The sequence below is a fragment of the Crocuta crocuta genome, unplaced genomic scaffold (genome assembly GCF_008692635.1).
Source record: "Crocuta crocuta isolate KB4526 unplaced genomic scaffold, BGI_CrCroc_1.0 scaffold41, whole genome shotgun sequence".
Taxonomy (NCBI): Eukaryota; Metazoa; Chordata; class Mammalia; order Carnivora; family Hyaenidae; genus Crocuta; species Crocuta crocuta.
In genome coordinates, this window is record NW_027529428.1 from 12,087,453 (window position 1) to 12,113,304 (window position 25,852).

At 41.3% G+C, this 25,852-nt stretch overlaps 1 protein-coding gene across 1 annotated transcript in view; it reads right to left on the reverse strand.

Annotated features, from left to right (window-relative positions):
• Positions 1-651: 651 nt before the first annotated feature.
• The window catches only part of LOC144227702 (zinc-regulated GTPase metalloprotein activator 1C), a 51,146-nt gene continuing 25,945 nt past the window's right edge, over positions 652-25,852 (reverse strand). The window contains exons 7-15 of the mRNA XM_077759421.1: positions 22,314-22,360; positions 20,514-20,600; positions 17,984-18,028; positions 12,499-12,555; positions 9,365-9,416; positions 4,396-4,464; positions 4,229-4,294; positions 1,335-1,464; positions 652-961 (exon numbers count right to left, since the gene is read on the reverse strand). Coding sequence (XP_077615547.1) covers positions 855-961; positions 1,335-1,464; positions 4,229-4,294; positions 4,396-4,464; positions 9,365-9,416; positions 12,499-12,555; positions 17,984-18,028; positions 20,514-20,600; positions 22,314-22,360 — 660 coding nt within the window. The 3' untranslated portion in view covers positions 652-854. The remainder of the gene's footprint in view (positions 962-1,334; positions 1,465-4,228; positions 4,295-4,395; positions 4,465-9,364; positions 9,417-12,498; positions 12,556-17,983; positions 18,029-20,513; positions 20,601-22,313; positions 22,361-25,852) is intronic.

A 25,852-nucleotide genomic window follows, 5' to 3' on the forward strand; every position in this document is an offset into this window, starting at 1 on the left:
TCTAGCTTACATTGAAAATTAAAGAAGTTCAAAAAAACCAAGATGAATTTAATACCGGCAGGAAAACCTACTTAACATTGAAAGCTCTGAAATTGGAATCGTATGAATATGTTACAGAGTAAAGGGCTCGAGTGCCATTCCTCCACCCGTGAGGCTTGGAACTGAGAACGAGAGATGCAGCTCGTTGTTTGACTCCCATTTCTGCCACTCATAAGTCTCCAAGACTTTTATTTCATTCAATAAAAATGGTGACGTTATTTTTTAAATTTTGTTAATAATGATATATCTATGCAAGCAGCTGCAGTTCTTTGTTCAAAGCTGACGTTAGGTGTTATCATTATGATTAGAAATCATTTCCATGGGTGGAAAATTGAGCATATGTAAATTCCAAAGCCAATTCTGACAGATGCTTCAATGAAACATCTATTTAAAAAAAACAAAAGCAGATGTGCCTGGGTGGCTGAGCTGGTGAGCTGGTTAAGCATCCGGCTCTTGGTTTCAGGTCATGATCTCACGGTTTGTGAGTTTGAGCCCCATGCTGTCAGTGCAGATTCTCCTCGGGATTCTCTCTCTCCCTCTCTCCCTGCCCCTCCCCTGCGTGCTCTCTCTTTCAAAAATAAATAAACATTAAAAAAGAAAAAAACCACTTCAGAGGGTATTATACTTTATGGTATGAATGTCAAATGTTTTACAGTACTTATTTACTAAATTTTACGTGTTCCATAAAATAAACTCTGAAGTACCCTGGAATTAATAGCAGAAATAATGCAAAGAACAGATGCCTGAAATATAAGTAGTAGGAAACTTATTCCCGATTTACCACCCCAGTCCCTTTGATTAGAGCTGCTTCTAGTCTATGGACGAACTTGATCTTCTTTGAAGTGTGCTGTCCACCGCTTTTCTGTTTCAGTCACAGTGGCTATAAATAGTTGTTTAAGGATTTCCTTATCTAAATTCCTGCCTGCAGACAGAAAAAAATATGGTGATTATATTATGCTTATTAAAATGACAGCTTGCCTATCGATTCCAAATCATTAAAGGCTTGATAATCTTCAGAAATTTACAAAAACAAAATAATTAGTGATCCTTTCAACTTTCTATTCTAGTTAGGTCCCTTAGAACCAAACTGGCCTTTCAATTAATTACTTTTCTAAAATTGTTTGAAGAAAAGAGTAAAATGCCTAACAAGTTCTTATGAAGGTTATCACATCATGAAGACAAATACATGAACTAATCACGGGGGTTCAGATGATTAATACTGCTTAAGTTAAGCATATTATGTCACTTTCAAATATATATTTTACTCTGCTTAAAAATGGACCCGTTTCACTTACCGATAAGAACCAATCGATTGGTTCTCTCTGTGTCATCGCTCCAGCTCAGCGGGGTCTCCTCCAGGTCATAGAGCTCATGGATGCCTTGGACAATCACCTGTTTTAGTTTGTCTTTGATCGACACCAGCCCCTGCTCAGAGGAGAACAATCAATCAGCCTCAATCAAGTTTACAGCAGAGAGTGTTAATGGATTATTCCTATTCTACTTTAAATACAAACCCAGAAAGACGCTGTTAAAATTACTTATATCTAGTTATTTGTGCCTTGTAGAAATAGTTTCTTTTTTTTAAGTTTTTTTTTTTTTAATGTTTTAATTACTTCTGAGAGACAGAAAGACAGCATGAGCAGGGTAGGGTCAGAGAGAGAGGGAGACACAGAATCCGAAGCAGGCTCCAGACTCTGAGCTGTCAGCACAGAGCCCGACACGGGGCTCAAACCCACAAACCGTGAGATCATGACCTGAGCTGAAGTTGGACCCTTAACTGACTGAGCCACCAAGGCGCCCCTAGAAATAGTTTCTTAAAGCCTCTGATTTTTAAATTTAAATTTCAAGCATTTGTGCACCAGGTTGTTTTTTTTTTTTTAAATAGTCCCTTTTTGTGATAAAATTAATACATGTATTAAGATGCCCTTTCAGTGTTGTAACAAGAAGTTAAAACAACCAAATGATAAAACATGCATCAAATTCTACTGATTTTTCTACTTTTAAGGATTTTATCTTGTTTCACAGTTTTAGTGGGAACATTTGAGGGGTTAAAAGATTTGGGGTAGGGGCGCCTGGGTGGCTTAGTCGGTTAAGCGTCCGACTTTCGCTTAGGTCATGATCTCACGGTTCGTGGGTTCGAGCCCTGCGTCGGGCTCTGTGCTGACTGCCAGCTCAGAGACTGGACCCTATTTCAGAGTCTGTATCTCCCTCTCTCTCTGACCCTCCCCTGCTCACTCTGTCTCTCTCTCTCCTAGAAATAAATAAAAATATAAAAAAAACAAAAAAAAAACCAAAAAAAAAACACAATTCTTTAAAAAAAAAAGATTTGGGGTAATTTTTGAATGGACTGCAATAAATGGAGCAGATAATGATGAAATAAATGAAAAAAAATACATCTATCTTGATAAATTTCATTTTATCTTGACTCACAGAAATAAGAAACAAATTATCTGATAAAGAGGCTCCTCTGGGGATGAAACAATTTCTCTGAAATGATGTTTGTTACACTTGTTTGTTATTAAATTAATACACATGTCGCAAAACAGTAAGAGGCAAACCACTCGTGTCATTCCCACCACACAACTTTGGTGTGGTCTTGTGTACTTGTGTATTTTATGTGTATATTCTTCCTGGTCTCCTTTGCCCAGTTTTGTTTTCTCCTTTGTAAACCTGAATTTTAACATGTGATCGCTCCTGGGAAAGAAGTGTCTACATCAGTTCGGTGTTGCGTGCAGAAGGGCTCTGAAGCGATGGCCGTCCCCAGAGGGGACACGTGGAACACGCTGGTGCCGGCGCACGAGTCCCCGCGGCAGGGAGCTGGGGCAAGTCTGTGAAGTGAGACTCACAGTGCTGTTCTGACAGAGCAAGGACAAGCAAAGAACCACAGCAGACGGAGGGCGTGCAGAAAAACTGTCCTGCACCCAGAGACGAAAGCCAGGCCCCAGGCCGGGATGGCGCGGGACCAGGCGCAGTCACAGCGGAGGCATCGGTGTAGGAACTCTCCCCCCCCACCCCCAGCAGCCAGGACAGAAGCGCTCACAGGCTGAGACACAGTCGGCCAGTGTGCTCCCTGGAAGGACACACTCCGGGGTTACAGCAGCAGCAGCAGCAGGCGGAGTCCCTCTGGGTGGGGACGCGGCGGGAACAGACTGAGGGTCATGGTGGCTCTGAGGCCAATCCCAGGCAGAGTCAGCACAGAAGGTAAGGGCATCTGAACCAAATGGTTTGGTTTTTTGTTGTTTTTTTTTTTTAATTTGTTTTAACATTTATTTATTTTTGAGAGAGAGAGGGAGACAACGTGAGCAGGGGAGGGGCAGAGAGAGAGACACAGAATCCGAAGCAGGCTCCAGGCTCTGAGCTGTCAGCACAGAGCCCGACGTGGGGCTCGAACCCATGAACCATGAGATCATGACCTGAGCCAAAGTCAGTCGCTTAACTGACTGAGCCCCCCAGGCACCTCCTGAATGGTTTCTTGATAGTCTCAGCCTTCGTCATTCTAGTGACCTCAGGAAGTCAGCTGCTAATAGGAAAATCTAGTCACTAACAGTAAGTAGTAAGATAGAACCTTGTGGAAACACAGGAGTAGACCAATGACTGCTGAGTGGCTAGGCACACGACGTAGCACACTGCCCCCCGGAAAAAAACACCTTCCAGGACATAAATCCCCCAACGCCAAGTAACACGGATGGGTTTCAAAACACACACCTTCTCCTGGCTTTCCGCCTTCCATAACGGTTTACAGCACGACTGCGGAGTGTCCGCTTCGGGCGCCAAGCGACACGGGTTTGGCCGCAGCAAACCTCTAACGTTACCTCCCTGTGAGCGAAGCGCTCTTGGAAAATTAAACACGAGACGGTCGGTTTTCCCGAAGGAACCAAGCCGAGTGCCGAGGACAGGAGCGCCGGCGAGCCCGGCGTGTCAGCGGGCCCACTGCTCAGAGCGCTGCGGGGGGAGGGCGGGGGGCGCGTGGAAGCACAGGGCTGTGTTAGCTGCCACGCGAACGCAGCTCTGCACATCAGTCCCGCTCTGTGCGGTGACTGCCAAAGCTGCTTTCCAGCAATGGAAATACGGAAAAGTGAAAACAGACCGTATTATTTGTACTAAAACCAGTGCTTCTGTTTAAAACCAAATATGGTATTATGGAACAGCCACGAAAGGAAAGGGTAAGCGTGAAAAGTGTACACCGTACCTTTAACCGTATGACCTCCATGCAGTCGCCGTCCTGGTTTCTCACATTCTTCTCCCACAGAAGATTCTGGACCAAGGGACATATTTCAGTAAGACCAAACACTGCTCCCAGCACAGCCAAGTAACAGAACAGGTGGCAAGTCATCATCAGTTACATATCGCACTCACCTGAATAAACACATTCAGACTTTCTTCCTTTGCATTTCCGGGTACTTCGAATGTCACCGTAAGAATGCTCTATAAATCAAGAGATTATCAATAATGATTTTTTTATAGTAATGTCAGTCTATTTTTAAAAACCACAAGTTTTAAGACACAGTACATTTTTAAAAACCACAAGTTTTAAGACACAAAGTACATTTATGTTTTAAGACATTAAATACATTAAGTTTTAAGATAAAAACACATTCATGAAAATTTATTTTGCCTAATAACTATATTACGTGTATCTTTTTCACTGTCTGGCTGAGTTCTGAGAGCAGCAATTCCATTTTCTGTATTTTGCCAGTTGACCGGTGGTTCAGTACTCGTGAATACATTCTTTCCAGGACTCTCAGCACTAAGAGGGAAGGTGATAAATACAGTGTATCGACTATGTTCTGAGCCAGGTACTCTGCCTGGGTCCCTTCATTTCATCTTTCATTTACTTGTGACAAGAGTCCTGTGGAATAAAGAGAACTGACATTTTCTAAATTGGGGAAAATGAGGCTCAGAAAAAGTAAACTACTTAGGTCCAGGAGTAAAACTCAAAAGTGAACTTTTGTTCTCTGGGAACAATACAAAGGAAAAATTCAGTTTAGTTCTGACCAAGCATATGGAGAAGGGAGAGGAGCACCTGGACGTGAGAATGACAGTGTCATGTCACCTTTGTTTGTAGAAGGTTGACTTCATTTAGATTGTTAACTCTGAGATTTACTTTTCTTCCTGCTCTTGATAAATCTCTCACTGTCCACTCTAAGGAACCTGAACCTTAAGATTTCCTGCAGCTGGTCACATAATTCACGTCCAAGGCTCCATGTGCTACTGTAACCCAACATTTCAACTTCATGATGAAAATACATGGGGGCCAAGCATAACATGATGAAAACACAAACCCCACCTTGGAGAATTAGGATGACACGCTCACGCCAGGCTTCAAATCAGGAAGAAAAAACACACTGAAGCACGGCTTTCTATAATTTCCTACAACTGCGTATCTTAACAGCAATTTTGTTCACCAATAGAAAATCACTAAGGCTTACAGTAGTAAATATGAAAAGACCAATTGTTTTTTATACAAACATAGAGAATAGCTAAAGGTGAGTACTGAAGACCAATCAATCAAAGGACAAAATACACGGACATTTAGTCTCCACTGCTGTTAGTAATATGAAAAACAGAAAGCACTTACTTGCTAAATAGGAGACATGAAAGGCAACTAAAATTGACTTTAAAATGTCAGATTTTTACAAGCGCATGGGTGGCTCAGTAAGTTAAGTATCTGACTCTTAAGTTTGGCTCCGGTCAGGAACTCACGGTTCATGAGATTAAGCCCCATTTCAGGCTCTACGCGGGGGGAGCCTGCTTGGGATTCTCTAACTCTTTCTCTGCCCCTCCTTTGCTCATTCTCTCTCTCTCTCAAAATAAGTAAATTAACATTAAACATTTTTTAAAAGAAGACTTAAAAAAGCAACCACTAGGGGCGCCTGGGTGGCTCAGTCGGTTGAGCATCCAACTTCGGCTCAGGTCATGATCTCATGGTTCATACGTTCCAGCCCCACGTCGGGCTCTGTGCTGACAGCTAGGTCAGAGCCTGGAGCCTGCTTCAGATTCTGTTCTCCCTCTCTCTGACCCTCCCGGGTTCATGCCGTCTCTTTCTCTCAGAAATAAATAAAACATTAAAAATTTTTTTTTTATTTCTAGGAGAGAGAGAGAGACAGCGTGAGCAGGGGAGGGTCAGAGAGAGAGGGAGTCACAGACTGAAACAGGCTCCAGGCTCTGAGCTGGCAGTCAGCACAGAGCCCGACGCGGGGCTCGAACCCACGAACCGTGAGATCATGACCCAAGTGAAAGTCGGACGCTTTACCAACTAAGCCACTCAGGTGCCCTTAAAAAATTTTTTAAAGGATGCTAAATGAAACATAATTTGTCATTTTCAAAGGACAGTAGCAATTCAACCTTCAAAACTGCTTAAAATGTATTTTATTCAAGTTGGAGAACTTGGCTTTTAATATTGTAAAGGTCTCAACGTAAAACTCAGTATTGCTTTATTCTTAACTTAAAGAACTTCTACTGGGAATGGCTGTTGCTTTTGGCAGGTTAGAAGTAAGAAAATCTTTTTAAGGTGTACAATTAACTCCAGTATGAGATAAATAGGATTTTGCAAATTAAGACAATGTATAGGGGAGCTCAAGGACAGAGACACACATTGCAGAACTAGATGTTTTCCTGCACCAGTACACTGTTCTCACGGTGGGCAGACCGTAAAGGAGATGAAATCCATAAATTCCCAGTGCAGAAGCTGAGGGTCACAACTTGTCCCAAATTTAATTGGCTCTACTAGTAAACTATGCATGGACTGCCACTGCTGTTTGGCGTTTCTCACCTTCCCACCCTCCAACCCCGGGGGGCCTCCTGACAGGGAGCAAACGAGGGGCCATGCAGATAGAGTTGCATCAAAGGTGATTCAGGGACTCAACCTGAATTAATACCTCCTAAGTCCTAGGTATTACCTGCTTCAGACTTTTTCCCAGTTTTTGTTTCAGATCTAAAATTAACTCTCCTTTTCCCAGACCCCAGAAGCAGAAAACTTTAGCAACAGGTCCCTCCAGTCAGTCAAGGCCTGTTTCCCATGACTTCTCCCGTCTTACTGCCCCAGCGTCAGGCAGGCAGGCTGGTCAGGCAGGTCTACCTGCGATTCTGCCCTGGATTCATCCCATTTCCAAGCCCCCTGCCACCAGCACAGTCCAGGCCCTCGTCACAGGGGTCTCCCTGCTTGGTCTCCCGTCCTCAGCTTGGTCCGGCTTCCCTGCCCCTGCCCCACAGCCGGGCAGCGGTTCCGTGTGGCCTGCCCATCACAGCCCGGATCCGTGGCCCAGGGCTCCAGCAGGAAGCGGCCACCCGCCAGCGGGCNCTTCCCACTGGTAGAACCTGGCCTGCTCTTTCCCTTACTTCTTCCAGTCCAACAAAACCTTCTACTTTCTGATGTCTTACTCAGAGCAGCAGGTGCGTCTTTGCAAGGAGTGTTCCTAACTGGAAAGACGCACAAGGGAACTCTCTTAACGATCATGGAAATTGTCTGTATTTGTATCTAAGGGGGAATTACAGAGAGATGTGCTCCTGGGTGCACATGGGCCGATACATGGGCACAAATATATGCAAAGACACACTGACTTGAACGCTAAAAGCTTACGTGCTTTGTTGTACATTAAAATAAAGAAAGAGCCCGTCCTTCACAAAGCCTCAGACCTGCTGAAGCACGAGAGCCCCGTCCCCCGAATCCCACTGCGCTCTGTCTGCAGTACTCTCATCTGCCGCCCTCTGTTTACAGGGCTAACGCAGGCAAGTGCGCCGAGTCTCCCGTTGAGCTCTGAAGCCGCCCTTCTCACTGGCGAGGCGCCTTGCTGTCAGGAGCTGCCTTCCGCACCCAGCAAGGGCGACGCGTGCCCGCGGTTTCCCTGCACTCTTCCACGTGGCCGCATGTTTGAAATTTCCTGTTTAGAAAATACTCCAGCAAAAGAAAGGCTGGGAAGACTGAGGACATAACTTCAGCAAAATGCTGACGGCCAGGGCAACCGGGTCAGGCGTGCAAAGGCTCCTTTTGCTATTCTCTCTCCTTTGGTGGGTCTTTTTTAAATTTCTATGATGAAATGTTAAAAATATACAGACACATTAAAGAGCACATAGCTAAGGCCCCTGGAGACAGGAGGCGTGGGGGCTACCGGGTATCCAGTACTAAATGGGGTTCTCGTGTTCCCCATTTAAGAATCAGGGCTTTTCACTCCTGTAACAACTACTCCCCGCGTAGCCACCACAGCCCACGCCCTGTGCCGAGCGGCGAGGAATCCGGTGTACGGGATGCACAGACGGCTACAAGGAAAGAGCGCTTCAACCCAAACTATAAGGCATCATTCGAGCCGCGACGAGTCTGTGCGAGATGCCACAGGCACAGACAATGACCGTGATAAGGGCTCTTGAAAGTGACTATACCCTTCGTCTTTTACCCCTCAGGACTCCTCAGATGATGCCCCTCAGCCGGAAAGTCAGTAAGAATGTGCCTCCAGTTCATCTTTGTGACGACTACTGCGGACTGTAGAGTTGGTTCTTCTAAACACTTCTGCCACCAGAGAGCTGTATTTCTCTCACTCACGCGAAAGACAAGTGAAGATGAATCTCTCGTGAAGTTTCTGAGAGAAAAAAGTGCTGCAAACATGGCAGGACGGGCCCCATAAACATGAGCCGTGTGTAGGCCCTGTTAGAACGAGTCATGCTTCACAAAATGAGTGGCAGTTTGGAGCCAGAGGCGGGAAGAGGTACACGGCTCACTCCATGCCCCCTTGCTCTCACCGTGTGAGATGGAACAAAGATTTACCCTAAACCTCGACCATCTACGACCTGCGATCTGCACAAAAGAAAGGTGGGTACAGTGAAAACACGTGTTGTTTGCTCCTGGGGTCTTCAGTATCTGCCTCAGGAACGGGGCTTTGGGAGCGCCTAAATGAAGGACACGGTAAGCACTTCAAATTTACAGTGCTACCTGCGGGTGAAACTCAAAGTCAATTTTTGTTTAAATGAGCCCTACATGCCTTTACCAGACTTTTCCTTAACCTGTCAGTTCAGCAGAGTTACAGAGAGGCAGCATACAGAGCCGCCGGGGGTCGCGAAGCAGTGACTCCCAGCAGAAGAGCTGAAAGGCGCCGAGTGACCTGTGGGACGGAGAAGCCAGAAAGCACGATTCCCTCAGGTTCTAGCAACTCTGGTTTGAGGACTTCCTGTGATGCAATAAGCCAGATGAGATTACCTCAAAAGCACCCAAATTCTGAAAATTATCAACACGGTTCCAAAACATTTTTTTTTTTAGCAAGACAAAAATAATATGGTCCTGATGGAACTAATTTAGTTAAAAAAATGCTTTAAAATTTTTTAAAGACTTTTTTACCTGATCTAGGTGAGGCTGTGTTGTTGGCACATGCTGAAGCTTTTTCTGCAAACTAAAAACAACTGGTTATAAAATCAGAGATCAATATACTTCCGATTTAACTTTATATGTTCCTTAGAGGTACAGAGCTAAAGATAGAGTTTCCACAACTCAGTCTAGAACACAGTTCCAAATTTACACGCTGTTTACATATTCTTATAAAGAAAACTAGCAGATTATTTAAAGATTTTTCCTAAAACATACACACATTCAACAAACTCACAAAAGCCTCTTAAATAGAGAGAACAAACTAGTGAGGGTGGGGGATGGGAGAAAGAGAGAAAGGGGATTCAGAAGTACAAGCTTCCAGTTGTGAAATAACCAAGTCAGGAAGATGAAAAATAGAGCCCAAGGATACGGTCCACAATGCTGCAGTCACGTCGTGCAGCGACACATGGTGACCACACCTAAGAGCACTGAGTAGTGGCCAACCCACTGACCCACGAAACACACCTGACATCGTGTGTCATGCTTCAATAAAAGCAAATGGACAACACATTCACACTTGTACATTTACACACAATACTGGAAAGCCCTCATCTCTAGTGATACTATTTAGTGTGGCTAGATGTGTCAGTAGATTTCTTAATTCCAACAGATGTATTACAGGCCTCAAAAAATACATGGAAACATTTTACTAATGCTCCAAATTTCATCCACGCGCCCCATGCTCCCTAACGTGAAAATAAAGCTGCTACCTAAAGACAGTTAGAAGGTCCGTTTTCTCCTTTATCGGTGTTTTCCCTTGAACATATCTACTTATTAAAAAGCAAGTAGTATCTGTAAATATACACCTGCTACATAGTCTGTTACCTGTGGCTAAGAAAAAACAAAAAGTCAGAATCCTACAAATGCATTTTTCTGATATGAAAAAGAGCGAGAAGATCAATCTGGCGTCACACCTGATAACCACAGCAGCAGCAGACATTTAGACACCGATGGGGGTCGGGTGGGAAGAGGAAAAGGACTTAAAACCTTGCAGATGTTTGGCTTTGCAGAACAGCGAGGGGTAAATTAGTAACAGCAAGTTTAGAAAAGAGGAAAGGACTGTAGGACCGGCTGGAGGGAAAAGAACCTCACTGGAGGGGCCTCAGCCGAGAAGGTGTCAAGTTAAGTCCTTCCCAGCTGGCTGGATTCTCCATTTTAGCAACTGCGCACGAGGAAAAGAGGAAAAGCGATGCAAAGGCCTGATCCACAGAGAGGGCATCACGTTAAACAGCTACCTCAAATGTCACGAATGCATTCTCGCTGTTCCTCAGCAAGTGTGGAATGAGATTACCGTAGAAAGTGTCTGGAAAATCATGCTCATTGTCTAGGTTCAATATCTAGTGTTGTTAAAAATAACTGCCAACGACTTGTGCAAGGAAGGAAAAAGTTTTCCTCGACCCTCTCAGGAGCCTGGCTGGTGTGAAAATCGGATTGACAAACACAGATCAACAGGAGGAAAGGGTGCAGGTTTATTTACTGTTAAGTTTCATGTGACGGGAGGCTTCGCAAAGAAGTGAGGAACCAAAGAAACGCCTGTACCTGAGTGTTTGCACGCTAGGTCTGAAGAAGAGTGGAAGGTTGCACAAACATAGGATGGGACATGGTCTGAAGCAAGTGGAGCGGACGGGGGAAACTCGGAGGCCTGTTCCTTCAGATCCCTCCATGTGTGCCTTCGTCTTCAAAAAGAAGACGGCTCCTTTCCTCTGGGCCTAGGGAGGCTATCTCCCACGTGAGACTTTTATGAGTCAACTACTTCAGACGAAATGGGAGAAAAGATTTCCAAATCACACATCTGATGAGGGGTTAATACCTAGAATATATTTTTAAAAAACTCCCAGCTGAGCAACAACAAAACCACCTGATTAAAAAATGGACCAAGTACTTGAAGAGACATTTCTCCAAAAATGATCTACAAATGGCCAATGAGCACAAGAAAAGATGTTCATTATCTCTAACTATTAGAGAAATGCAAATGCAAAGCACAAGGAGCTATCAGCTCACACCCACCTCAAACAACAGACAACAGCAAGTGTGCACGAGGGTGTGGAGAGACTGGGACATGTGTGCACTGCTGGTGGGAAGGGAAATCAGTGCAGCTGCTCTGGACATCAGTAAGGTTTTCCTCGAAAAATTATAAATATAAGCACCATATGATCCAGCAATCCCCCTCCTGGGTATGTATCCAAGAGAGCTGAGAACAGGAGCCTCGAAGAGATATGTGTGCACCCACGTTCACAGCAGCGCTGCTCACAATGGCCAAGGCGGGGAAGGCCGTCGGCACGGCAGTCACCGGATGAGCGACTACACAGGATGGGGTCTGTACATACGATGGGATGTCATTCAGCATTAAAAAGGAAAGAAATCCTGTCACATGCTGCATGAGGACTAAGGGAAATGAGCCAGTTACGGTAAGACGGATGCCAGATGATTCCACTGCGTTAAGGAATCTAAAGGAGTCAGATTCTTAAAAACACATCACAGAATGGTGGGCGCCAGGGGCTGTGGGGAGAGGCAGATGGAGAGCTGTCAATCAACGGTGACAAGAGTTTCAGTTTTGCAAGCTGAGAAAGTTCTGTAGGTCCACTGCACGGCAACGTGAATATACTTAACAGTACTGAATTGTTCACTGGAACATAATTGAGATGCTTAAAAAAAAGAAAAAAAGATGCTGATGTCCAGGGAAGAAAGGGATGTTCCTCTCCCTTAACAAAAAGATTCCTCCCAGGGAAAGAAGCAGGAAAGTGATCCATCACTGAAGGAGAAAGGAAGAATCTGAAGAAATACCCCAAGCTAAAATTTTTTGTTTTTCATGCATTTTCTCATAGAAACCAAGTAATACATATATTGGTCGGTGTAGAAATATTGAGGATTAATCTCTAAAGTTAACTACCATTTACAGTATAATTTCTGCAGGAAACTGCACTGCGATTTCCAAATATGCAATTGACAAAACTTTCAAGATCATAATCATTAGGAATGATCCCATATGCCAAAGGAATGACCAGAAGCTTCAATCAAGTGTGCAACTGTATAAATCATCCCTGCAACTCCAATGCGTACAATAAAAGGAAGTGACAATAAAAGTGAACAAAATACGGAAAACATACCTTATTCCAGAAAGACTGTCGAAGGCATGAAGATCTAATACATTAGACAGATCAACTCTAAAAGAAAGAAATCCAATATTAACAGTGTGAAATTATGTGAAATGTATTCAATTAATCAGGAAAAAAAATCTCTAACACTCTTGCCAAAAACATAGACATAAAGTATAGTCAATATATCATACTATTTTGGGAAACACATAAAAATAGCAAGCAAGGAACATAAAGCCCAGTGTAAAAATTTTTAATAGAAAATATTCATTAAAATCAAAAACTGGTGAACAGTATAAAATCAGAGCAGAAAATTACTTGATTATTGATTCAATAAGCTATAGTTTCCCGTTTGTTGCTTCTGTTAGTTTGTTTGACTTCTAATTGTCTTTTCAATCCTGGATGTTTAGGAGCTTTTCAAATACATTCTTGCAGTCAAAATAAAATGAGTTATAGAACTGGAGCTCTTCAAAGCAGCTACTCAAAGATGTAATGAGGGAAGTGAAGCAAAAGGAAGTAACACAGCACTATAATACCTCACCTTTGGAATTTCTGTGTTTCTTTTACTTCCCTTCCTCTCTTCCATGATGTAACAGGTAATATTTTAAGAATATGAGGCATCAAACCTAATGTATAAATATTCACTCTATGACCCTAATCTACATCCAAAAGAATGTGGTTTGAGATTTCATTTCCTTCAGAACAGGGTTGCCTAGAGACTGACACTTCCCACTTGGTGCTCTATCTGAACAAACAGTATCCACGGAAATTATTTAGAGGTTATAATTAAGCCCTATTAGCAAAGCAATGATTCAAATCAGAAGAGGGTATCATACCACAAACAGCATGCGTTTTGGCTTAAATACATAAAAGTCCGTTTACAAAGACTAGTGAATGAGTTCTATTTTTTACATGAGCAGAGGACAGTCATTTCTCTCTATAATCAAGGCTACAATGAAGGAATGTTTAAGGAAAATGACAAGAGTATAATTCAAAATAAGACTCCAGGAGTTTGCCAACCGTTCATTGAGATTTTTTAAAAGGTGCAGGCCTGTAAGCCTGACCACCTCCTGTAACTTAGGAGCGGCCAGCCCCGCCTGAGTCTCGCCTCCTGTAACTCAGAAGCGGCCAGCCCGGCCTGAGTCTCACACGGCCTGCTGTACAACCTCACTCGCGGCAACACTACTGTTAGATCATGACCACGTATGCTGGCAAACTCCCATCTTACTGAAAGAACACGACTCCAAAGTTATATGTTAATAGACTATGACGACACTTCAAAGTCTGTACATTCTAGAGGAAAAGAATCAGGAAAATCATCAAGCAAAGAAATAAATGTTCCACCAAGAAATTTCTGAATATCAAGTTACTGAAGAGATCAAGGCCTGACATTAAACATCTTTCCATTTTCATCATGACAGCTGAGCAAATATTTATATTGACAGGTGACAAATGAAGTTCTCCCCCAAGTCTGTCCTCTTTACCTTAGGGAACAGCTTCAAGTTTAAAAGGACGCCTGCCAATCCTAGGACTATCTGGATCCAGGCCAAGTGGGTGAGTACCAAAAATCCGTTTTCACATACCAGTTTCTAAAATAAACTCGTTTCACCCTGACAGTGTTCTTGAGAACCCATGCCACACATTTAGAAAGAATTCTGCCTGATACCCAGAATCCTTTGATATTTCCAAAACACACAGGATCAACACTAGACCTGTACATGCTAAAATCGACAGAGAACAGCGTCCCCACTGAGGCTGCCTCCACTAAGCCTCTGCCCTAGTTCATGGAGCAGAGCTAGGGGTGCCCAGGTGCGTGCCTCTCTTTTCTCTAGATGTGGGGAGATGACTGGAACGGGATGGGGGAGCTCTGCTCTCTTGCTCCGACCAGCGCTCTCTCCCTGGCGGGGGGCCACTGGGAGGTAGGGGGCATTGCAGCAGGGTTGGAGGGGAGGGGGCAAAAAAAAAAAATCTATAGAGAATAAAAAACAATACCAGTCCCTCACTTTATTTCACCAGATTCTCAATGGAGAATAAAACAGGAAATGTCTAAGATTCCAGATTGGAGTTACCAAGGACCGCCCCAAATCTAGTACCACCATGCAAAATAAATTCCTTCACTCATCCAATTAGAAAACTAATTTCCATGGCATCAAATATATTTAATTTCCTCCGTTAGAGATTAAAACATGAGAGAGTTTCAAAACAGTAACACAAAAATGTAAATAAAAATAGGAAGACAATTACCATCAGTTTTTATGCGGTGGGGAGGGGAGCTGAGCGGCTAGCCCAGGGTTAGTGTTGGCCGTCATCTTTTCCAAGTTCAAGGAGCCTCCAGCCAATTCCAGATCTACAAACTGTCAAACCCATCCAATGGCTAAGTCCTGAACTCTAGAACGAAATCTCCATTCCCGAAAGCATTCCCCAGGGGCACCTCAAGCTCACCGTGAAGCTCAACTAACCACCTTTTACCAACCCCCTGCTGTCACTACCTCACCCGGAAGTCATTCCTCCTGTGCTTCCTTCCCTGGAGAACTATGCCAGAGTCAATCCTCCCAGAACCTACACGGCTTTTGAAACCTTTCACTAACTCCTTGCTGCCCACACGGGGGAAAACAAAAAATCCAAACTACGAGTCATGGCATTCAAGACCCTTTGTGGAAAGCTCTCCCTCTCGTCAGTCACACCTCTTTTTCTTTTTCTTGCTTTTTTAATGTTTTTATTTATTTTTGAGAGAGAGAGAGAGAGACACAGCACGAGCAGGGGAGGGTCAAAGAAAGAGGGAGACGCAGAATCCGAAGACAGGCTCCAGGCTCCAGGCTGTCAGCAGAGAACCCGATGCGGGGCTCGAACCCATGAACCGTGAGATCATGACCTGAGCCGAAGTCGGACGCTCAACCAACTGAGCCACCCAGGTGCCCCTCACACCTCTTTTTCTATCTGCCACACAACCATATGCGCCGGCCGCTCTAAAATAGTCCGGTCTCTGGAGTACAAACCTTCCTTATGCCTGGAAAGCAACAGCTATTCTTGTTCATCTGGAAAAACCCTATTCATTCTTCAGGACTCAAGTCAATAATCACCTTCTCAAAACTTCCTGAATCTTCATCAAGAAGAATTGAGTATTTGTTCCTCTATGTTCCTGTTCTCATAGGACCCTACACCCTACACATTTACTCTTCCTGTTATACTAATAATAGCTAGTATATTGGGTTTTGCTTGTTTCCTTCTGTCTCCCCCAATCACCCACTTCAAAGGCAGTTTTTTCTTTACCCATTCCTTAAATCCTCGACAAGCCAAGAAACACCTAGTGACTAGTGGAATGTTCAATAGTTTGCTGAATTAATGAACTTATTACTGAACAAGTGGATTTTGGTTTTCCGCTGTTCAGGTGGCTGAAATCTCCAAGACTAAAGGGAAGTCAGAACAAGGTAAGGACGGCACTTCTCCTGATCTTCCACTCCTACTTCTGAAGTCTACGTGGCCCGTTGGAACTTCTGTTTGCCTCATAGTCAACTTAGGTCTTACCAATAAGATGATGTTACACAGGATTCTTATTCCTCAACTTAAATACTCAAGTAAGCCTTTTCTGTATATGCATATTATCATCTTATTATTGTCAGTTTTACTACTATGAATGTCTGTCAACCACAAAATGCTTGAGGGATTAAAATTTTACAACAAGGAAACAAACACAATAAAACAAAACTTCTATCAGTGATTTCAACTATTTTGTTAAAAACCAAATCTCTAGTTTCTAAACCAGGAAGCTCAAGTTGCTTTGCTTCCAGGAATTGGGGGAAATATTTAATGTTAACATTCATGACCATGGTAAGATTCATCTACCATGGAGGTCTGATCTTCACTGAAAAGGATCCTAATCCAACTTCAGTCCTCACAGCAAGGAAGTACTATTTTACAAAGTCCTTAGATTCTCAGAGCCAACGGCAAACACAAGACACTGAAGAAACAGAAGAAAGAAGGAGATTTTACTCATTTGTTCATTCATCCTTTCGAAGTAACTAAACCTAATCATTGCATGTCTCCTGCTCTTTAATGATAAAACAAATGTCAGAAATGTCACATAAACATCAAAGTTGTTACACGATAAACTCTTCAAGATAAAATCTTTATGCAGGACATAAAGGTCTACAATAAAAGCCAACAGAAAGAAAAATTGAGCAGGGTCAATCCAGGAGCCTAGAAAAACTGATCTGAGATGTCCGTAAATATGACCCAAATAACTGCTATTACGACAGAAACACAGCTATGTATGGATACGGTTTTTCACAGCTTATGTCCGCTCTGTGTGGGCGTCGGTGTGTCACTCCGTAATGAGGAGAAAATCTAAGGACAAAGAAAACGGTAGATAAAATGCCAGAGGCCGAAGCCGGCTAAGGGAGGGATGGCTCTGGGAGGCATGGGAGGGGCTGGGCTACGAGCTGCAGGGAGCACGGCTGGGACGCTGGTTCAATGCTCCCCCCACGGGCACTCCTCCTCCGCCACCTCCGCCAGGGGCCAGGGGCTTCTGAGAAGGCATTCCAGGCTGACTGCCAGCTGGTTCAATGCTCCCCCCACGGGCACTCCTCCTCCGCCACCTCCGCCAGGGGCCAGGGGCTTCTGAGAAGGCATTCCAGGCTGACTGCCAGCTGCTCACACGCATGCAAGCAGCTGCCGCCGCAGCCTCCTGCCCATGGGGGTCTGTCAGCACCTCTAATCTCCATCTCGGCTCACAGGCCTCTCCGCTAAGGCCCCTGCTGCACCACCCCCCCGCCCCCAGGAGAGAAACTGAATTTGGGAGCGGGCTGGCCCCGGGCCGCCAGCTGTGGGCCTTGGAGCTGCTGGCTCCATCAGCTGCTGGGCCATTCTGGCCAAAACAATGAGCTGAACAGCACACCCCCGGAAGAAATTTTCTAAAATCCTAAGAGCATGCAATGGAAAACAGAATTTAATCCACAGAAATACATTTCGCAGATGTTTTAAGAATACCTCTATTTTATAAACTAAGGCACATCTGTATGAACAGAATGAAAAGACAGAAGAACCTACAGGAACTAGAAATCAACATTTTAAAAAGGGTTATTAGGAACTTAAAGGTAAAGGTTCCATGAATTTGTACACGACACATTATTTTTGCAACTATACAAGAAACAAAGCCGTTTTTAAAAAATATTAGAAGGCCTTTTGAGTACCTCAAACTAAGATCCCCAAGAATATACTTTTATAGATTTCTATGCCAGGCACTTTTTTGAGTTGTTTTAAGTCCTGTTTTCTTCCTCGGTGACCCAGTCCACCACGGCTCTGCAGTCTTAGCTACAAGGAGAAGTGGGCGTATTAACCACATAAGCCACACTCATTTCATTCAAAACGTTTTGGGGCCCCATTTTTTAAAAATGCACATATTTCTTTCTTATAATAGAATCAAGCATATTTATCAATTTCTTACTATTATTAACTTGGGTTATTTATTGTTAATATTAGTAATAGCTTTTAAAAGTACCTTGATCTTTGTGTTTCTAAAATTTTTCCCAGTCCATTTATTGATCTGAAAGAAACATAAAAATGAGGAAGAAAGGGTAAAGAAAGTAAGCGTTAAACTTTTTAAAAATCGTTAAGGCACATTATTTCTAAAACAGGAAGTAAGCATATGCAAATGTATCTGAAGAAAAAAATAAAAAACAAAACTTACATTTTTTTATACTTGATTATTTATTTCTCTTTCTAATCATAAATCAGGTCTATTCCACTTAGGTGGAAACATGATATGCAAAACATGATATGCAAAAATCTACTGCACAACTGACAAACCAGGGGCCACTTAGTGAATTATAAAGAGACCCTTCACTTTAGAAAAAAATGATCCATAAGTAGTCAATAATTCTAATGCTCTCACAACGAGGAGATAAATCAAGATTCCTACGGATACTCAATTTCCCACAAGCACACACTGTGGAAACGGCTATTACAACACGCTAGAAATAAAAACCTCGCTGTGAGTGGCTCTGACCCCAGACTGTCCTCAGTATTCACAGTAACACCAAGTCACGCATCCATGTTATTTCTCAGAATAACCTCTTTGGTTCCCTAACTAGAAACTCTACCCACTCTGCTGGTCCTTCCCTTTCTGATGCTAAGATAATGAGGTAAGATTCCCTCTGTATGGGAAAAGCTGTAACAAAAATACTCGTGAAATCCTTTTCAACACACTGTATACCTGATGTATTTATCTTTACACGATCAATTCCACTGCCTTCAGCTTTACTTGCTGAATATCCTGCCTTTTGTTCTGAGGCAAGTCTCTCCACCACCTTCTTTCGTGAATGTACCATATAACCTCATAGCTACTTCCTCTCAAATATGTTCCCCTTCTTCCAGCTCCCCAGACTACTGCCCAGCCAGCTGCCAGTCTGTGAGGTACAACCGAGAGTCAACAGCCAAAAGGTCTGCAAGCCATTAAAGCACTTTGTCCAAAGTCTTCCCTGGCGCCGCTGTGCCGGGCAGGCTGGCAAGAAGGCGGGCAGGCAACTCTGCCGATGGTAGAAACCCAGCTGAAGCGGCCAACACGGGCACAGAAAGGCCCAGTGGTAACAACCCTTCCTTTCACACCAAACGTTTGCTGCATGACTTATGTCCTCCTTTCCAGCAACCACAACGATGCAGAGGAGGTTGACAAGAGAAATAAAATTTAGGAGGCCGGTGTCAAAAGGGTACCAAAATAGCAGCAATCTCCACTCACTGCTTTCATCCTTCTAGACTTTTCAAAAATGACCACTTTTCTCTTTCTTTCACAGTGCTATTCACTGCAACTTGAACTTCCTATGGAAGCCGGGAACATCATCCCCACTCATAACAGTAGCCAACAGAGCACTTACGACACGTCAGGCCCTAGGCAAAGCTTTCCAACACTGTCTCATGTAACATTCAAACGGAACTTAATGAAATAGGTATTATTCCTGTTGTAGAGATGAGACTTAAGAATACAGCAAGAAACAGACCAACGAGTAGAACCCAACCAGATTCCAAAGTCCACCATCTATACACTATGCATCACTACGTGCCATCCACATGGAGACATTATTACAGTTTTTTTATAGTAAAGACTCAGAGGATATTAGTATTAAAATAATATAAAATATGCAGAAAAACATTAATTTCTTTCTTCTTCGATTAGTCACTGCAGTCAATCTCCTCATGAGCCTTACCTTTATGACTCAATTTATAACATACTATATTAACTGGGACCAAAAGAATCAAAATCTGATGTCAGCAGATTATACCCATTAAAGAGGACTAATAAAAAAAGCTACTGAATGTCTCTTTGTACATGGCATTTATTAGGCCTTAAAAAATAATTCAAAGTCCCTGAACTCTAACCTCATATGAAAAGTCCAAATGATGGTTGGATCATTTCACACATATCTGAGTACCAGTCATATTGTCCTATGTTGACCAACCTTGGCCATGGACACTGAAGACATTCTCGGAGCCTGGAGCCTGCTTTGGATTCTGTGTCTCCCTCTCTCTCTGCCCCTCCCCTGTGCATACTCTGCCTCTCTCTTTCTCTCAGAAATAAATAAAAACATTTTTAAAAATCCTTAAAAAAAAAAAAAGAAAGCAAAGAAAAAACAGAGACAGTGAAGGAATTCAAGGATTGGCAGAGTGAGGGTGAGAACATGTAAGAGTAAAGAAAGGATCTGGCAAGATACATCCATGGGGAAGTAAATCGTCCTGAATAAGGTCAGAGAACTTCATTCAGAGAAAGAGTCAAAGAGAAGACGGGAAAAGGAGGATGGAGTCAGAAGACCCTGAATATCAGTCTATGAACTCTGACCTACGCTCTGTAAGCAGTGGGAAATAACTGTACACGCTACCAGTTACGTAACAGTCAATTAGGCAATAACACATGATTCCCAAACGGTACACGAAGAAGGTGAACCATGAACCTAAGTATCTACAGGGCAATAGTTACAGGAAAAATATTTTGTATAGTACACTTTGGACTTGTAGGTAGTTAACACAAAATTTCATACCTAATGGTTGTTCTTAATTTCTTTAAGTCCTCTTCTGAAACCAAGTCTGTTTTATTAATGATGATAATATCTGCCAAAGCAACTTGCCTAAATTAGCAAAGGACAGAGGTCAAAAAAGAGATGTTAAGAAATTAAAAACAGAAATCCCTTTCAGACCAAATATCTGTTAAGAACTATATAGTACTCTCTACAGTAACTGAATTTACTCCCAACCTATTTATCATTCTTCAAATGAATAAGCTGTATCCATCACTATATAAATTCAGGATTCATATTTATTCATTCAAAAAATATTTACTAAGTGCTCTCACTCTGAAGCTATAAATATAAGTCCCTAAAAGTGTGCAACCAAGGATGATTTTCAACTCATAATTTTATTTGTAAAGAAATGTATACAATTCAGATATTCTATATGGTAAAACATGGACAGTCTACTGGCTAAAATCTTCCAGGTAACAGTTACCATAATTTTCAAAGAAACAGAACAAATTCACTTAACATTAACACTAAACAGTTTTTTTTTAAACTACTCTTCAGAAGATACAACAGGGTCCTGAGCAAATTATCGTCATCATTACAAATATGTATTTTTTCTGTAAAACAGATACACAGAAATTCAAGTTAAAGAATCCCACTGACAGAATGCTAGAGAACGCAACAGCTTACTATAATCAGAAGTAGCAGAGCTGAGCATTCTTTAAATTGTCCTCAATTCTTCAGGAAGTTTTAATCACTAAACTGTTTTTTCCTAATTCTAGTTTTACGCTACTTGAAGATCCAGCAACTGTTTAAAAAAAAAATACTGTCAAATTCTCAAAAATAAATTGATTCACTGAAAAGGCAAGTTTCAACAGTATGTACATTACAATTAGATTTTGTTTAAGTAAGTGTTCTATCAATAAAGATTTAATGTGGACATCTCAAAATACAAACAGTTACAATCTTCACATTGGAGGCTTTCTACGTTTAACTTTATTTTGGCTTTTATGATACTTTGCTATTTCCTATTTGGCTTATTTACATTTCCTATAATAAACGTATTTTGGCAAGGAAAACAGTTACAAAAATATTGTAAGTTCAGTCTAACCTGCATCACACCTACATACCAAATGCAGCATTCAGGCAGGATTACAGAACCACAGAGTACCATGTTCCAAAGCGACAGGAAGTCAAGTGCCTGTTTATAGCCTATTTTTATGTCTGAATCATCCTAGCAAACCTCAGGGAGCCTTCTTCTTAAACTCAGCAGCACACTTAGCAGCTATGGTCGATCCCAAAGTCTTTTTCCCATTAGCAAGAATACGCTTAGGGTAGGCAAACTAATTTAAAGACAACCCAGTTAGGAACATACAGGCATTTAAATAAATTTAAAAAATGTTCTAAATGCCAATTAAAACTAGTTCCATATCTGTTCCTCTGTTGTTCTGAATAACAGTAAACGTGAATCAGATGCATTAGTATGAGGGACGGTAGTGAGTCAGCTCTTTTCTTTACATCATTTTCAATCCCAATGAAATTGTATAAGAACAAAAAATAGTTTTAAATGTTCGCTTTTCCCAAGCTCCTTTCAAAGAACTGTTGTGTCCAATACTCATTTTATGCTATAATAAAAAAGTCTTAAATAAAATTTTAGTCATCACACCGTTATACATAGTTAGCAAAAATACAATTACAGGAAAGAAAGGTTAACAAATCTTCCTTGACTTTGTTTTTATACTTCTCAGTTTGGTTTTGGTTTTCATTATAATTTTCTCTCCTTAATTAGCCAGTAACCAATATATACTTTTTAAATATGAATACCTAGAAGCTTCATTGATAAGGCCATCAGGTTTTTCTTCTTCTAAATGCTAAACAAAAACAAAGTTTGAAAAAAGTTACTGTGGTATATATAACACAAATTCTAATGTTAACACAAGGAATTTTACTTTGGAGAATTTTTTCTTGCTTCCAATACAGACTTCAGCAAGATCTATTACTAAGTACGCAAATGCAGAATTAACTTTTCTAGCTAAAAGTATTTTACTCCCCATTCGTGTTTTCCTATAGTGAAGCTGTGGGGGTTTCTTTTGGGAGGGGACGGGACTTAAATTTTTCCCCCTGACATCTCCTTTTTCAAAGGAAAACCCTCCAGATTTAAATCATGTCAATAAAAGCAAAGAACATTACAGTTCAAATTTTAGGCACTTTCCTTTTCACAAAACTGTTTTTGTTCTAAATATCCTTTAATTATTTATTAAAAGAGAGAGAGAGAGATAACCACTGAAATAATGCTTTCTTAAAATCTAATATCCTTCTCTCCATNGGTGGGAAGGAGAGTGCCCCAGGACTAGCCTAAAAACAGTTTCTCCTCTCTAGAAACACACACCTCAGTGGGTGTGATCTGGCCCCACAGTTTAACTGTTTCTTTTTCTGACTTCTCCAGAGTCAAGATAGCTCCAAAAAAATATTTTGACATTGACTTAGGAGGCCACCAGGTAGTTTTCATCTCTCTGGAAGCAGTTACTATTTTTCCATAATCCTACTTAAATCCCTAAAGGCACCCATGCCATAAGGTTCGTCCCTGCAAAATGTCCCACCTTCAGTACTTTAACCCTCACCAGATTCTCCTCCTCACAATAAAAAGCTGCCTACTGAGGTCAGAAGCAATTTGATATTAATGTTCTTTGTATTAAGCAATTTGATTATATTAATGTTCTTTGTATTTAAAATCAAAATTCACAAATTCTTAGATTTTTTTACATAATCTCACGTAGCCTTCATAATCATTAGAGGAAAAGGCCATTCTCCTCCTTTTGTAAAAGAAGAGACTAAATTTCCTCTTCTTCTGTCACTGCCACAGGATGCCCTATCAGCGGGGGTATCTTTCAGAAATTGAAAACATGCTCAGTAGAAGTAAAATGAACATAATATAAAAACTTGTGAAAGCCTTTTATGTCATATAAAATCAACCTTGTATACACATGTTACATAAATGGTTCACAATCGCATAAGAGTATACACATAAAGATTACCTAAAAGTTACATTCAAAATTATATTATTATTATTAAAACATTGTATCAAAAACTGCTCCCTGACAAGAGACAAAGTTTACTATTTTTGCTAGTCATTCCTGTCCTGAGGCTACTGAAAATCCTGTTACCGCGTCCTGTAAAGAATAAGGCTGTTACCGTTCCAGAAACAGCACCAGGCGCAACACATATTTGTTGAATGAATTCTAGTTAACACTTCCTATTTGCTGACAAGGATACATGGGTACTGTTACTTGAAATATTCTATATAATGTGCAGCAACAATTCCGTTTCTATTCAGCAATCCATTTAACAAAGCATCTGTTTTTGAAAGATCTGTAATATTCTAGTTCTTTCAAAAACTTGAAATATTTTTCAAAATGTTGTATGTCAACCTTTGGGAAGATTTATATATGAGTTGGGGGCTATATGGTTGTGAGTTGGTGGGATATAAAAAAGATATGGCAAGAAAACTAGAGATTTTGTTTTTGAATTTCCATACCAAAACTGAACTAATAGTGGTTTCACAAAAGTAACCCATGTTTTTAGCATTTATTTCTCCAAAAGATTAGAAACCTATACTCAAAGCTAAGTAACATTTTACAACCTTCTGGCAGTCAAGAAGTAGCAAATATAAAAACACATTAAAATCCCCAAAATACAAATAGGCCAATATATACAACTCTATTATGAATAAGACATGTAATCATCACAAATAATGATAGAAAAAGAGATATGTGTTCCATGCATATATGAACACAACCATCAAGAAATAATAAATGCATGTTAACATTTATTTTCTCAGGGTACCGGCCCAACGTTTCCCCTATGCAACTTCCTACCTCCCCAAGTCAAACTTTGCAAAAAGACTAAAACAGTGTCTGTTATTCAAAAGGACATTCTCCAATACTGGCCCTTCAATCGGATGACTTTCATTTACAGAGTTAAAAAATGGGAATTTTGATATTCTATTCTACCTGTATAGGCAAAGAAGAAAAACATTTGTTAAAAAAATCTTTCAAAAATTTTAGTGTGTTAGTGTGTGTGTGTGCATGGGAACGTATGTATACATAACCCCAAAGGATTCCTCATGTCTACTTAGAGACTGTGGCTTTTTGCTTGCATATTTAAAAAGATAAAAACAATTTTAGTACTAATTAATCTACCACACCCAAAAAGTTAGGATTCAACCCTCCAACTGAGCACATGGTAAGGCAGAAAGGCAGCCTCTGAGATAATGCCACTGGGGATAAAACTTCAATAAAGGCCAGAGAGTGTATTTCTCTGTAGAAACAGAAACAAGCTGGACCAAGAAGGAGAGAGAAAGACAGGAGGAAAACACTGTTGTTGACCCAAGTGGAAATAAATCTAGTGTCAAAGATGTCACATGACATTTAGAAAAAGCAGTGGCCATCTCTTTCCAATGGATTGGTTATAGATCTAACACTATCTCAGTTCTTGAAAAATGATTATTGCATAATGTCAGTCTATTTATTTTTCCAGTCTTTTCCAAGCCAAACTGTTTTCTGACTGAATTGTTTCAACAGCTAGTGCAATATAACAAAAGAGCCAAAAAGAAACCTCTCCCTTGACCTTTTCTGTGTAACTTCATTCATTGATTCTATTGCATTAAATGCTGTCACGTTTGTAGAACTGAAAAGAACAATGTTGGCAGCCTGGGTGTCAAGTCTTGAGAATAGAGAGCTGTCATTTGAAGTTGTCCAATTCTTTGCCCATGATTAAAAAATGAATATTTCAGATCAATGGGTGACAATCCCATTAGAGTGATAGCCCATGATATCAATTACCACTTCAGTTTCAATTTGGCTGCCTGGCCACAGGGTACCATTTCTCAGCTTTACTTGTGATGGGCTGGCTCTGTGAAGCATGACACCTTAAATTGCTGCCCATTATCCAAGTGTCATTACTTGTACTGCCTCAGAATTCTCTGAATCACAAGCAGCTACTGAGGTCAAGCTCTGCAACCAGAGGAATTGGACAAGTGGGCAAATTCTTTATATAAAAGAAAAGTTATTTATCTGGCATCTGACTTAGAAAATCTAAAGTTTCCATTATCCTGACAGTATGTCAGTTTTGTGTAGGTATATTGATTTAATAATTTAAGAGGTTTTATCAAGGTGGCAGGAGGTTAAACGTTTACGGTGTTTGCATTATTCAAAATGTTGCTTTGTTTATTTGGCCTCAATTCAGCTGATGATAGATTCTTTTCAACTCCTCTGCAAATCTAAATATATGTATAAAATTATTCTTATAATAATATATAGAGTTTTACTCTGAGTACGACACATTTGAATTCTTTCAAAAAAAAC